This window comes from Branchiostoma lanceolatum, chromosome 18, assembly GCF_035083965.1.
Source record: "Branchiostoma lanceolatum isolate klBraLanc5 chromosome 18, klBraLanc5.hap2, whole genome shotgun sequence".
In the NCBI taxonomy this organism is placed as follows: Eukaryota; Metazoa; Chordata; class Leptocardii; order Amphioxiformes; family Branchiostomatidae; genus Branchiostoma; species Branchiostoma lanceolatum.
This window is the reverse complement of record NC_089739.1, coordinates 4,906,811-4,920,545: the sequence shown is the minus strand read 5'-3', so window position 1 is coordinate 4,920,545 and position 13,735 is coordinate 4,906,811. Positions and strand designations below refer to the sequence as shown.

Here is a 13,735-nt window from a genome sequence, read left to right as displayed (position 1 = left end):
AACTCGAGAAGCCGATGATAGATCTTTATGATATTTTGTATGTAGATAGTTGTGGGCAGAAAGGACATGTTCAATTACGGCCCACATACTTCAGCAGAACTGGTAATGGCAGATAGCTCTTCTTGTTTTTTTTTTAAATCTTCCAAACTGATAGTAAAATCCTTTGTTCGAAAATCTATTACATTTCACAATACCGTATTCCACAATAGTGCATTTCTTTGCTTAAAGTCATTCTTGAAACGAACGCTTCAAAAGACAAAATGATGTCCCTCAATGAAGGTGAACGTGCTGCAGGTCAATCAAGATTTAGATTGAACAGCTTCTATAGATCCACCTATAATTAATGTTGCATTTCTTTTGGAAACGAGGAAACGACGAAGGTAAGTTTCTGCTTTTTACCGCCTACCTCTTTTTGCAAGGTTCATCAACATAACTCCGGTTTTGTTACCTCAAATCAAAATAGATAATTCTTCTGCCTTCCTTTCAAGTTTAAAAGATTTTGATCTTTATAGAAAATGTTGGCAACGGAGGCTAAAGGGGCAGCAGAAATCTGGCGAGAAAACAGAATTACAAACTTTTAAGTGGTGTGTGGACAAAAGGTCACTCTTGAGTTGTAAGGAATGGAAAATGCACCCAAGAGGAAAATTACCCCTAGCTTCGGATATTAAGAAAGGTTTCGGCCCAGAAGGAAAACAGTGGATTCTGAGTTTGACATATTGACTCCCTCACACAAGATGTCAGAGAAAATAGACAAGCCCTGACTGTCCATTGAAATGAGCAGTTCATCCAAAAAAGTCGAGTTGTTTTTGTTTTGCATTGGTGCAGGGCAATACCCAATAGAATTGTTATTTTCTATTTTTCTACCAAAGTTGGAGCGAGTGGTGATGTTGTGCACTATGTTTTTTCTTAATTTTCAATAAAGATTAACTTTCTTATAAACTGACTGATCGACGAGCATACTACGATTGCAAAAATAAACCAATAATCCATCATTTCTCTAATGGGGAAAATGCTGTTTTATAGTATGTAACGAAAAACACAGTGGCAGCCTGCCGGGGTGTAAGACAGAAATGGTGTAATCGGTCGTTTGGAGAATTGGAAGACAGGTTTGGTTCTGGTCCGATGTTGTAGACAAACAGGAAGCGATTATGCGCAAGTATAGCATAGTTGATGACTCGTGATGACTCGCGGCTACACCCACACAGTTACATCAGGTCGTTGGGGGGGCTCATTTATAACTTGATTTTGCTGTGTTTGACGTCAGGTCGACAAAGGGAAGATCCTGGGTGAAAGCTCGTCAAACGAGTCGGTGACGCGTGCTGACGTGGCGTTCCAGATCCTACAGGTCAAGTTCACGACTAACGGGACAACTATGGAACAGGTAAGCCACCGACGTCATTCTAGATCCGCCATGGTTAATCCATGCGTAGTAGAAAATGACGAAAAAAAATCTTTCTTAAAAGCTGAGCATTCATTTCATAGAAGAGCGATCATAGACGGAGTTAAAAAGGGCTACTGAATTTTCCATAGCCCTTGAAAATTTTTCTGTCGTAGAAAAATGGGTTTAAAGAAGTTGATTTGAGGAACAAATTGCATAGCATCAACACAATGGATTTCTTTCATGACCATATTATAACCAATTTTCTTTCACATACTGAAGGACGCTGTTTAGACTGGTGAAACGATGACACAAATAACAATATGAAAATATGGTATTATAATCAACATAATCACAACGTGTATTATCTATTATCGCTAACTGGACCTCGATGTATTACATATTGCCTACTGCCATTTTATTTTAAGTGCTTTACAATGTGTAAATACAAAATGAGTAATCTGCAAAATTGGTTACTTTGGATAAGATATTGCACTACTGATATGTTTATCTGCATGTCTTCCTAGATCGGCACCTGGGACCCTGTGAACCACCTAGAGATGTTCCAAGTGCCGTACCCGAAGGATGTCGGCCTGCAGAACGTCCGCCTGCGGGTGGTGACAACTGAGGTATGATGCACGACAGATACTGCGATAGGACATCTGTCGGTAGCCTCCTTCGCAGACTTCCTATAACGGCGGCGTATATATATTGGGAGGGGGGGGCAAGGTTCTCTAATGCCTGCAAGGGAGTTGTGCAGCAAAGGGAGTTGTGTAGCCGAGGGACGATCCTTCGCAGATTTCTATAACAGCGGCGTTTATATATATTGGGAGGGGGGCAAGGTTCTCTAATGCCGGCAAGGGAGTTGTGTAGCCAAGGGAGTTGTGTAGCCGAGGGAGTTGTGTAGCCGAGGGACGACCGCCGTCTATATCCATATATATGGATATAAATGACCGCCGTTATAGGAAGTCTGCGAAGGAGGCTAATCTGTCGGTACAGTGCAGAGCTTGAGTTAGCTTCCCATACAATACAAGAGGTTCTCAACTTTTTACCTCCGTTAAAAAGGAAAGAATCAGTGTGGCTGTTTGTATGCCTTTCCACCCAGATATTTACATGCTGAGCACGTCGGGACACTGGCAGAAAGTTAAGTCACAGGTACCAGAAAGGTCCTAGAATAGGATATCTCATTTTTAGTGTTCAATTTTCTGCTGCATGTATGCATGTATGTCTGCGGCGTATTTAGGACAGTGGAAAAAATGCATAATCAGAGGTACGTTGATAAATCAGCGGCACATTCGCAACAATACGAGAAAAAGAAGCTCACGAAAACCTTAAGTTTTCAAGGAGATATAAGATCTGCGATTCCATTAAAAAAATGACCATAATCGAACCATTGGTGTCATGAAGAATGAGGCAACATTTTGTCGGTATGCCTGTCCTCATCTGAACTCGACAGTAACTATTACCATTTGAATGAATGTATGTATCGCCTCATTCACTCCATATGTCAGCTGTCGAGGCCGACTTTCCAAATTAGCTATAATGTGCACTACGTGCTGTCATACACGTTTTTCATAATAGGTAAAGGCTTGTAATCAATGCATGGTTCTCTCGACTTCGTTTCAATTATGACTAATTTTCCGCAACAGCTAACACATATGTCCTGTTGTGGCAAGAATATTTCAGTAATGGGTTGTCTTATGCCAAAAATATCCCTAAAAGTCTTTGTCCGTAAGATATATATTACCATACCCATTCGTGATTATGCTTTCTCCTTTGTTTTCAACACAACTTGCTGTTATGCGATATAACACATCAGTCCGTTGATGAAAGTTAGACATCCAGGTAGTCTAATGAAAGTTAGACATCCAGGTAGTGTTATACGCCAATATAACACATCAGTCACTCTTTAGCGAATTCTAGACAAAAATCCATGCATTAGATCATCTCTATTTGCCACCCATTTTCTCAATACTTACTCAAGGTTTATTCCTCGTTTTGCAGTCAGGTTGTAATTGCTATTTCATATACATGTTGTTGTGCTGTTTTTTCTACTGTTGCCAGAAAGGTGACTGATATGCCTCAGTATTCAATGATGACGTTGCAATGCCAAACTCTCGCGAGAGTTTGTGATACTTGCTGGCCGGTAAAAAAGTACAACGATGTTTCCTCAAACAACATTATCTTGATACGATTTTTCAAGTTGATGTTTACTTCTTCCAGGATATTCCGTTCGTGTTTAAATCGGGAGAGGAAGACAACCCAAAGTTCATCGGCTTCTCGATAGACCTTCTGGACGAACTTTCCAAACTGCTTGGGTTCTCTTACGACATCTATGAGGTCGCCGACCGGAAGTACGGGGCCCCAAAGCCTGATGGGAGTTGGAATGGCATGATTGGAGACGTAGTCAACATGGTGGGTTCACCTTCTATCATACGTACGTTTTCTTCGGACGTTAGTCAATTTTCGTCCGTTTCCACGGAAAAAAGGGTTTGGCCGTATTCTAAAAGGCCAAATCAGGTGAAGAAGGAGCAAAATTTATATGCCTTGAATTGCATAAAAATCGGAAAACGGATACTTATGTCGTAGAATGTCAAAGCCAACTCCAAAGTCAATGAACAAAACTAAAGAACTCTTTGGAATACCATACTCTGTGTGTTTTGCCATTCATTCATTCCATTGGCAACCCTCCTGTGATCTCTTAGATATTATAATGAAGGCAACCTTTTTGCCAAAATATTTTTCGCACGCTCTCCTTTGTTTTGGAGTTCCCAGATGATATCATCCATATATATACTTGAACCAACATTGCCTTAGTATAGACCCTTTTTCGTGTTATTCATGAAATGTCAACGAGAACTTTATTACTTTTTTCATTACTGTTTGGGGCTCAAGGTTCTGTGTGAATGTTACCTGTGACCTTAGAATGTTGCAGTTATTTATGAGAGCTAAGCAAATGCTCCTTATGTGTTCTCTTGGCCTTTCTTCGCATGTTGCATATCAGAAAGCACACCTTGCCATCTCGGCTATGACGATCACCACTCAGAGGGAGACTGTTGTGGACTTCCCCAAGCGCTACATGGACCAGTCCTTCGGCATTCTCACCAAGAAACCAGAAATCAAGAATAACAACGTCCTTGGCTTTCTAGGTATGTAAAAGACTCTACTTCTTTAAAGATGACAACCTATCTGGAATAAGATGTTAGAGAATCAAAAGTTAGTGATGATACGACAGTCGTATGAATAGATACTGAACTTTACGCAACCAATAATTAAGACTTGCCCGACTCTATCACTCTATCCGAATGAACCCGTCTACTACTGCTTCCGGGAAGTGACGTTAGAGGCACGTGACTGCCGCACCGGGTCGTTAGTGTCAGATAGCCTATGTCAACCCCCGTCTCTGTTCAATGTCAAAAATAGGATTTGAGTTTGTATAAGTATCGCATCAAAATACGGTAAAAAATATAATGCTTTTCTTCAGCTTCGTTCTGAACAAGTTTCATTGCAGTCTTTTCTGCATTTTACCATTCTTCTTTGCCCTTCAGGAGTCCCAGAGTTGTAGAGATTATAATGGTACCTTATCTGTACATTCAAACGTACGAATCCATCGAAAGAATATATATCTCTAGCTATGTTACGTGGAATTGGTTTCAAGAGAGAAGACTGTAGATTTGTTCGAGATAAGGAGTTTAAACGGATTTCTTCACGCTTTCTCACGTCCATTTCAGATGACTAATGTAAACGAAAATGCAACTTTATTCCTGCGTTTTGGAGCGTGAAATTGCCAGATGGGAAATTTACGAGTGCGCTAGACCTTGATGTTACGTTACACATGCCAATTCTGTTCAAAAAAACAAATTGTCGAATATGTAGTTTTGTTTGTCATGCGCCATCAAACACAACAAAATATGTATTCAATGGAAACCTTCGATGCAACCGAAATGCTGATCCTTTATGCAGAAGTCTTTTGTGGGTCGCCAATCAATTTCAACAGCAAACCCGAATAGAGTAAAAGGTATGAAGCTATGATGTTTTAGAGGCAAGTATAGGTCAAAAATACCAGCAGCACCAACGTATTATTCTATGTAATCTGAAATACTGACTGCATGTTACTCCCCATAGTTAGATAGGCTCGTTACATGTTGTTTACCTGCACGGTTAAGAATATGCATGGCTGTGGATACGGTCTAGCTAGATAACTCGTTATCATCACTACACGTTAAGTGGAATTTACCAATGGCGCAAAATGCCAGATAAGTCTGTTAATATTTTTGGTTTTGCATTTAATGTTTTCGACAACTATTATCAGACTCACCCGGTAGTAATCCTCATTGTTAAATCCCACCTCCTGTGCAGTGTATGTTTTAAACATCTTCAAGAATGCCCGCTTCTTATGTGACGCCAAAATTCATTTATGGCGAGCCTCTGTCAGTGGATTTTTTTTTAGATATGATAAATATTCAACAGACTAAAAAAACTATATAGAGGCTCAGTTTGGTAATCTTTCTTTGGGTCATGACCATACTGAAGCTCTTTCTTGCTTTCTCTCTTAAAATGTGCACGTATGATTTGAGTAATTGCCAAATTACGAACATGGTGACTGTACCTGTGCGCTTTAGATCTGTGTCATCGCTTGCCTTTATTTCATCTCTGTCACGCTTCACGCCTAGCATCTTATCATAAGATAGTACGCCGCGCACACCAACACGAATTCGTTAACATATATGGCAAAACATAGTTTAACTTTAAGTTTAGGGACGAAGAGGATAAGTAAGTAACTAACTCTTGTTTAACCAATGACAATGTACATTTATCTATTGATGAACCCTTTTATGAAATCGTTAGTTTTTAAGTATTGTTGTACATCTCCATCGTTTAGGTACTTCAGTTTTGTGGTTTTCGTTGAACGTCATTTTCTTACGATAACATGCATGTGGAATTTATATTTGTGTACGCTAGCACTTCTATATCTTCTTCCTAGGAGATTGAACTCCAAGCTAGCTATCAATATAGTGGCACTGGCATTACAATTACTACGCTGGTAGTACGGCGAAACTACTGGCAATGATTTCGAACGATTTAAAACGGCCGATGGAATGGTTACGGCGCTTTCACATTCCTCGCACGATTTAGATATCTTGGAATTTGCGGGCAATGAGATAAACAACCGCCGACAAGGAACTTAGAAAACTTTTCCGTAACAAGGCAGATGGATTTCATACGATTCACGCACAACTTTCTTAAAAATGCCCTTGATTTATGATTGCACGACGATCGTACGACTGTGCCCGTGGTGAATTGCTCACAAGCGCCCCCTGTCGAGTTTGAGGACTGTTCAGTGTGTAGATGTGGTCACGGGGAAAGCAAAGATGGTGGTCTTAAGGCCTTCTGACCGCGATAATCACATGCAAGATAGTCTCCGCCTCCTAAAACATGAGCACGTTCTGGATAGACACCCTTGCTTATCCAGGATGTGCTCCGCATAAGCACAGTCTGGACATCCAGGACCTGCCGTCTTGCTCGCGACATGTTCTGGATAACCCGTAAGTGCTTCAGAGCAACTTTGGGATAAGGAGAGATTCTGGACACAACAGAGTGTATCGTGGGGCTGAAGTTTACTTTGTGGACGGCACTTTAATTGTTTTGTTGCTCATGAGTACCCCTATCGATACTGTGCAGGACTGTTCAGTGTGTACACGTGGGGAGTATTGTAGGGTACTGTTGTCAGTTGGCACTTTAATTATTTTGGTGTCAATTAGCGCCCCCTGTCGAATTTTTGCAAGACCGTTCAGTCTGTACGTGTGGGGCTGTTCACCGTGGGGACGTCACTTTAATTACTAGTATTTGTTGCTCATGAGCGCCCCCTGCCGATTCTGTGCAGGACCGCTCAGTGTGTACGTGTGGGGGTGCATCGTGGGGGCGCTGTTCACTGTGGGGACGGCACTTTAGTTACTAGTATTTGATGCTCATGAGCGCCCCCTGCCGATTCTGTGCAGGACCGTTCAGTGTGTACGTGTGAGGGTGCATCGTGGGGGCGCTGTTCACTGTGGGGGCGGCACTTTAATTACTACTATTTGTTGCTCATGAGCGCCCCCTGCCGATTCTGTGCAGGACCGTTCAGTGTTTACGTGTGGGGTGCATTATGGGGGGCGCTGTTCACCGTGGGGGCGGCACTTTAATTAATAGTATTTGTTGCTCATGAGCGCCACCTGCCGATTCTGTGCAGGACCGCTCAGTGTGTACGTGTGGGGGTGCATCGTGGGGGCGCTGTTCACTGTGGGGACGGCACTTTAATTACTAGTATTTGTTGCTCATGAGCGCCCTCTGCCGATTCTGTGCAGGACCGTTCAGTGTGTACGTGTGGGGATGCATCGTAGGGGCGCTGTTTACTGTGGGGACCGTGCTGTTCGTGCTCGACCGCATCACACCGCACCTCCTGTACAGCGAGAATGGGAACGAGACGCCAGGAGTCAAACTCAAGGACAGCTTCTGGTTCATCTACAGTTCGTTAGTGCAGCAAGGTGAGTAGACCACTCTATTTACACAACGAAAGAAAACCTACTGAATATCAAGCCCGGTAACCATACTCCCCTGCAGTTCTAGAGTAAGCTGCTAGGGGGACAAAACCCAAACAACTTCTCCTTAAATCACATGCTAACCCCTAACGAAAGATGCAAAAACCAGAAGTTTTATTTCATACGATTATCCATACTACGTATTCTTAACTTTTATCAAAAATTGCAACGCCAGGCAGACAAGCTGATGTTGCGGACCACTCATCATTGATTATATACGACGCACAGTTGTATACTCCCTCGTAAGCCATTACGTGTATTCGCAGAGCAGTGTCGTTGTGCCATCTAGTGGTTTGAATACGAACTGCACGGTCTACCTCGTACCTCAAACCCACAGGTTGGGACTGGAGCCCACAGTCCTTTTCCTGCAGGCTCTTGAGCGGCTTCTGGTGGCTGTTCTGCCTCATCATCATCTCCACCTACACCGCCAACCTGGCAGCCTTCCTCACGGTCACCCGGATGGAGACACCGATCAAGTCTATCGACCAACTGGCATCCCAAACGGTCTTACCGTACGGAACGGTCAGGTAGGTCCTTGACCTAAACTGGGCAAACATGTCGTATTGGCTTTTTCTGCGGTCACACATTGGAGACGCTGATCAAGTCTATAGACCAACTGGCGTCGCAAACGGTCTTACCGTACGGAACGGTTAGGTGGATAAAACATGGGTCTTTTGGCTTTAGCTGGGCAAACATGTCGTATTAACTTTTTCATGGCCACTCGGCCTGAGCCACCGGTCAATTCTATCGACCAATAGGCATAGCAAACAGGAATACTGTACGGAACGGTTAGGTAGGTGTTTGGAACCTGGGTCTTTTGATGTCTCAAGGTAAACGTTCACACACAATATATGATGTTAAGTCCATTGAAAATTCAGCCGACAGCATCTTTTCATTCTGATAGTTAAGCGAATGAATACAAGACCTTGAAGGTTATCAATGAAATTAGAATTTTTTTTCTTTAGTGACACCAGCCTGACGACTACGTTGCAGTCGTCTGACATCGACGTCTACCAGAAGATGTGGCGGTTCATGAACGGCAGCGACCCGCCCACGTTTGTGGAGACGGCCGATGAAGGTTAGCACTGATACACAGATATAGATAAAAACTTAAAACTCTTGTCATCACGACAATCCATATCAATTATTAAAGGCTACAAGTTTGTGCCATGATACGTGTGACTTGGCTGCAACATCAGTGTCTATAAAATTAAAGTGTGGATGAACTATTTATATCAAATAAGGAGCAATCGTTGTTAGACTCCTGTTGTTTTCATGCAAAAACAATATCATATTATATTTCGACCTAACATCTGACGACACAATGAATGCAGAGAAATGCATTAACCTTTTACGTAAAGCTTAAATGATTGCATATTTCGCATATTAAAGATATCTTTCTTTCTTGACGGAAAAACTCTTCAAACGTTTTATTCAACCTACGTTTCGGTGACCGTCTTTCACCTTCCTTGAGGCAATACTGACTGGTTCATTTTGAACTGCAGCTGTAGGTGTCGCTGTTTACAGATGCGGTCCCAAAAGTAAAACATTCTTTCTTTAATTCCTGCTATGATCAGGTTTTGAAAAAGTCCGAGAGGGAAACTACGCGTTCCTGTGGGACGTCGCCATTATCGAACACATCGCGCTCAACGACCCCACCTGCAGTCTGATGACGTCAGAGAGCCACTTCTACGAAAGGGGTTATGGAATAGCTCTCCAGCAAGGGTCACCTTACAGAGAGGACTTCTCTTTCGGGTAAATTTCTTTAAAAAAAATCGTCTTGGACTGAATTTACAAAAATGTATTAACATGCAGACTAATTGCATTAGCTTAGCCTACATTACACATGTACATGGTAATGTATTGGTTCCTTTGCGTGACCTATACCCCCAAAATGTTCACCTTGAAGCTGGTCACAAAGTCTCAAAGATAACACATGTTGTAGACTGAAAATCAAATTGTTATTCGACACCGGGGATACCATTCCTGTTGAACGTTGATTGTAAACTGTGTAATATTAATAATCAGGATATTTCATAAAAGCGTTGTAGAGTTGTTATCTCACTGGACAGTGCTTAAATCGCCGAAACGTGCGCTAACTTTGCGACTTTGTGAAAATTTTCCTTCAAGGTCCTACGACCTGCGACACATTTGCGTATGAAGCCCAAATGAGCAGGCTATTGGAAATCGCAGTGTTGAAGCTAAGTCAAAAAGCAGCTAAATCAAAAACCAATGCACAATGGTGGAAGATGCATAGTACAGAGATGTGTAACGATAAAGGATGTTCACAGATGATACATGGTGCAACATAGGTAAGATATCATAAAACATGTAGATTGTGCCACTTTGTGCCATTTTTCAACATCCGCGCCAGTTTACGAATGCGGGGCGTAATTTGGCGCAAACAGGCACGATGCGTCGGTCCAGTGTGACACTCGCTTAATTACATCGCTATCACCATTTCTGTTTTACAGCATTCTACAGCTTCAGGAGAACGGAATTCTGGAAAGGCTGAAGGACAAGTGGTGGCCGAAGTTGGGCAAGTGTTCTCTCTCCACGTCTCACACCAAGACTGTGGCCACGGAGCTCGGCTTGGACAGCTTCGCAGGCGTCTTCTATGTCCTGATGCTTGGGACGCTACTGTCTGTATCTATCTGCTTTGTGGAAATCTTGGTCTATATGCGAAAAGGAGGAGACTACGATTGGAAGATGGTAAGATAGTAGAGACATTTTCTCGCATTCTATTACGGGGCAACACAGAGGGCAAGCAACACCGTAAAAGCGCATGCGTACTGCTCCCGGCCTATGTTGTTAAAATGACGTAGCTTGCTTGTATTGACCTCTCGCGAGAAAGATTCTCGCGAGAATGCGTGTATTGGGACTAGTGTGGAGCTAGCTTTGTGTGACTTCGCATGTGACTTGAGCATGCAAAATGTAGGATATCTACTTGTTTTACGCTATTTATGATATAAAATGTTGATTTCTATATTCTGTATGTAGATGTAGGATACAACTGGCGTGTTATTGCTAATGCCTATCAACTTTTCAGTTCACTTGTAGAAAAAGGAGACAGCCATCGAGAAACGAGACAGCGGACACCCTAGTGGAAATCCACCGGAGGGAGAACGGGAACGTGCAGGTCACCACTACTGTGGAGTTCCCTCCCAAACCCAGCACCGTCCCCTCAAGCATCATCGACAGAGATTCCAGAAATAACCTGAACGGACCTGAAAACTTCAAATGCACAACATTGTAGCTCGCATACTTTAGAGCTGTGCTCTATATTTGGACGTGTCGCTTGGAATGCTGGGAAAAGCAGATGGCGGTAGTTTTGTTTTGAATGCTGGAGACACCGTTGAAACTCTTGTAACGGCAAACGTTCGCGTAACGAAACTAGTCTCGTAGTCAGTTGAGGGTAATACTTACCAGTTACACGCTCATTGATCGGAGGCAATAGCTATAAGAAGTGCCATAGCTTCTAGTTCTGCGCTCTTCGCTTTTTTTTTTTAATCAAGGAAGGCTCCGGCAAAAACAGCTGACGGAGCAGGGTATGCACTCAGTCATGTTTGGGAACGCATCTTTGCCGCATTGCCACCATGCGGCAAGAAGTAGTAGTAAAGCTCATTCACGCCCCGGGAAGGTATCTTAGGAGTAACCAAAACGTCCGCCATGATAATTTTCTATAGAATGTGCCACAGTAACATTACTTTACAGCTAACCAGTATGTTTGATACATTTGAAAACACAGCGGCTTGCTTGTATATTGTATATTGAAATTGGACGTTGGAAATTTGGATTTTATGGTGTAACAGGCTGCTTACCGACTGGGATACCAAAGAGAAGTTGGGACGGGAAGAAAAATTGTAAAAGCACTATAATTCATCAAAATTTACAAAAATAACGTCAGGCACATAGTTTCATAACTGATTTCGTCAAATTTTGTAACCTACAATATTTGCGAAATAATGAAAGCTTAGGTGTGGCTGGCTATTTTGCAGAAGCAATTGCAATACGTCCATATTGGATAGGATTGTAAGAAATGAAACAATGCTGTTGGGGTGTTATCATGTATCTAGGCTAATAAGAAGTGAATTTTTGTACATTAAAAGAAGGATGATAACGATATACCGTGGCAAGGTCCAAATCCCTGCGTTAACTAACTTGAAATAGTGGTGGATAGTATAAGTTACTGTTGAAAACAATAAAGAGGGAAGTTGACAATGTATTGTTTATGTTTATCACTGTTGTGGATAGATTTCAATGACATTGTTGGCCGATCGTTACCTTTCTTTGAAATATCTTCTTTAAGAATAGTAATAAACAATGTAGGCTGTTGTCTACAACATATCATCGTTGGTTACAGTATATCTAGTAGCGATTACCCTTGTTCAATGTTTCACCATGAATGTTAAACTTTGATATTTGATAAGTTTACAATGACAATGATTATATGATAAGGAGATTTGCCATTATAGGTGCGCATGCGCAGCAACATGTATTGTGGCTAATATGTAAAATATTAAGGCCCTTACTTATAAACAGTTCTTGTCTCGACTATGGTCTCGAGCTGCTTTACAATGTCCAGATGTGTTTCCTTCGTGTCTCAGGGGCCTACACCTTTAAGATATTACCCAGAATGCATTAAGCTGCACATGCGTACTTAGAACCGTTATCCTCCTTACCATCACCTCCTTCTCCTTTCGTGCATGTAGCTCAAGCTCGTGACGAGGGCATAAGTATTGCTTCCCACCAATGATATTACTCGAACATACAGATCGAGAAAGATGTGCGCAATGTTAAATAATTGCGAGCAATTTTACAAAGATACCATAAGTGCTTGATCAAGCCTTTTAATCCACGAATCACCCAATCTCCAAGCAGATCTTTAGGTTGCGAAGACCGTATCAAGCTCCTTCTTCCAGTTGGATACGGTCTTTGCAATCCATTGGGCCTGCTTGGAGGCTACGAATCACCCCTTTACGTGTATTGATATATCTGTACCTTTTATGTATATGCCAACATACTTGTTCGAAAAAATAATACCAGATGTGAAGAATGATGGGGCTGAAAAGATATGATGTCAATATTATGCAACAAAACAATTGTCTGGTAGAACAATCGAATGTTCCTTTGACTTTGTATGGCTGTAAATTTTGAAAAAAAGTAAAATGTAATGATAGTACTTCACTCGTTGTCAATAGCTTCCTGGAACTACTTCAAGATTAAAACATATTTGTGGAACCATGCCGTGTCACGATCGTTAATGAATCGTGTTCTTTTATCATTTCTCATACACGGTGTAACAAGTTAAAAAAAAAAACATTTTTTTCTGCGAGGAGCCCATGTAACACCGCCCATAGAGGCGCCGCCTACATTCATGTATACATCAGCTCTTGTACGTTTCCAGTATGCATACATGTGGACATTATCCGTTTTCCCTTTGGATGTTTAATTGTTAATCTGCTTTACATGGAGTAAGTGACTGTCAGAGAAGCCCGGTCGTCCCGCATAAACATAAAAGATCTTTCACCCCAACATCTGCTTTGAGATCTTATCCGATTAACAGCAACTTTGGACTATTACCTGACCGTTTGTCAGCTTATATAATAAACATATATGGACACCATATATGAATAAGAAAAATACCACATAGATATGAAGTTATAATGTTTAATGATAGGTATTGTAATGATGTCCTCAATATGAGTACAAGTTTATTAAAAATTGACGATTCTTGAATATGAGTACAAGTTTATTAAAAATTGACGATCATGCCATA

The 13,735-nt window shown here is 41.7% G+C and overlaps 1 protein-coding gene across 1 annotated transcript in view; it reads left to right on the top strand.

Annotated features, from left to right (window-relative positions):
• Positions 1-13,197, top strand: part of LOC136424073 (glutamate receptor ionotropic, delta-2-like) — a 46,167-nt gene extending 32,970 nt beyond the window's left edge. Inside the window, exons 10-19 of the mRNA XM_066412493.1 lie at positions 1,265-1,381; positions 1,906-2,007; positions 3,602-3,793; positions 4,383-4,527; positions 7,723-7,902; positions 8,294-8,483; positions 8,922-9,034; positions 9,534-9,711; positions 10,431-10,668; positions 11,006-13,197. Coding sequence (XP_066268590.1) covers positions 1,265-1,381; positions 1,906-2,007; positions 3,602-3,793; positions 4,383-4,527; positions 7,723-7,902; positions 8,294-8,483; positions 8,922-9,034; positions 9,534-9,711; positions 10,431-10,668; positions 11,006-11,212 — 1,662 coding nt within the window. The 3' untranslated portion in view covers positions 11,213-13,197. The remainder of the gene's footprint in view (positions 1-1,264; positions 1,382-1,905; positions 2,008-3,601; positions 3,794-4,382; positions 4,528-7,722; positions 7,903-8,293; positions 8,484-8,921; positions 9,035-9,533; positions 9,712-10,430; positions 10,669-11,005) is intronic.
• The last annotated feature ends 538 nt before the right edge of the window (positions 13,198-13,735 follow it).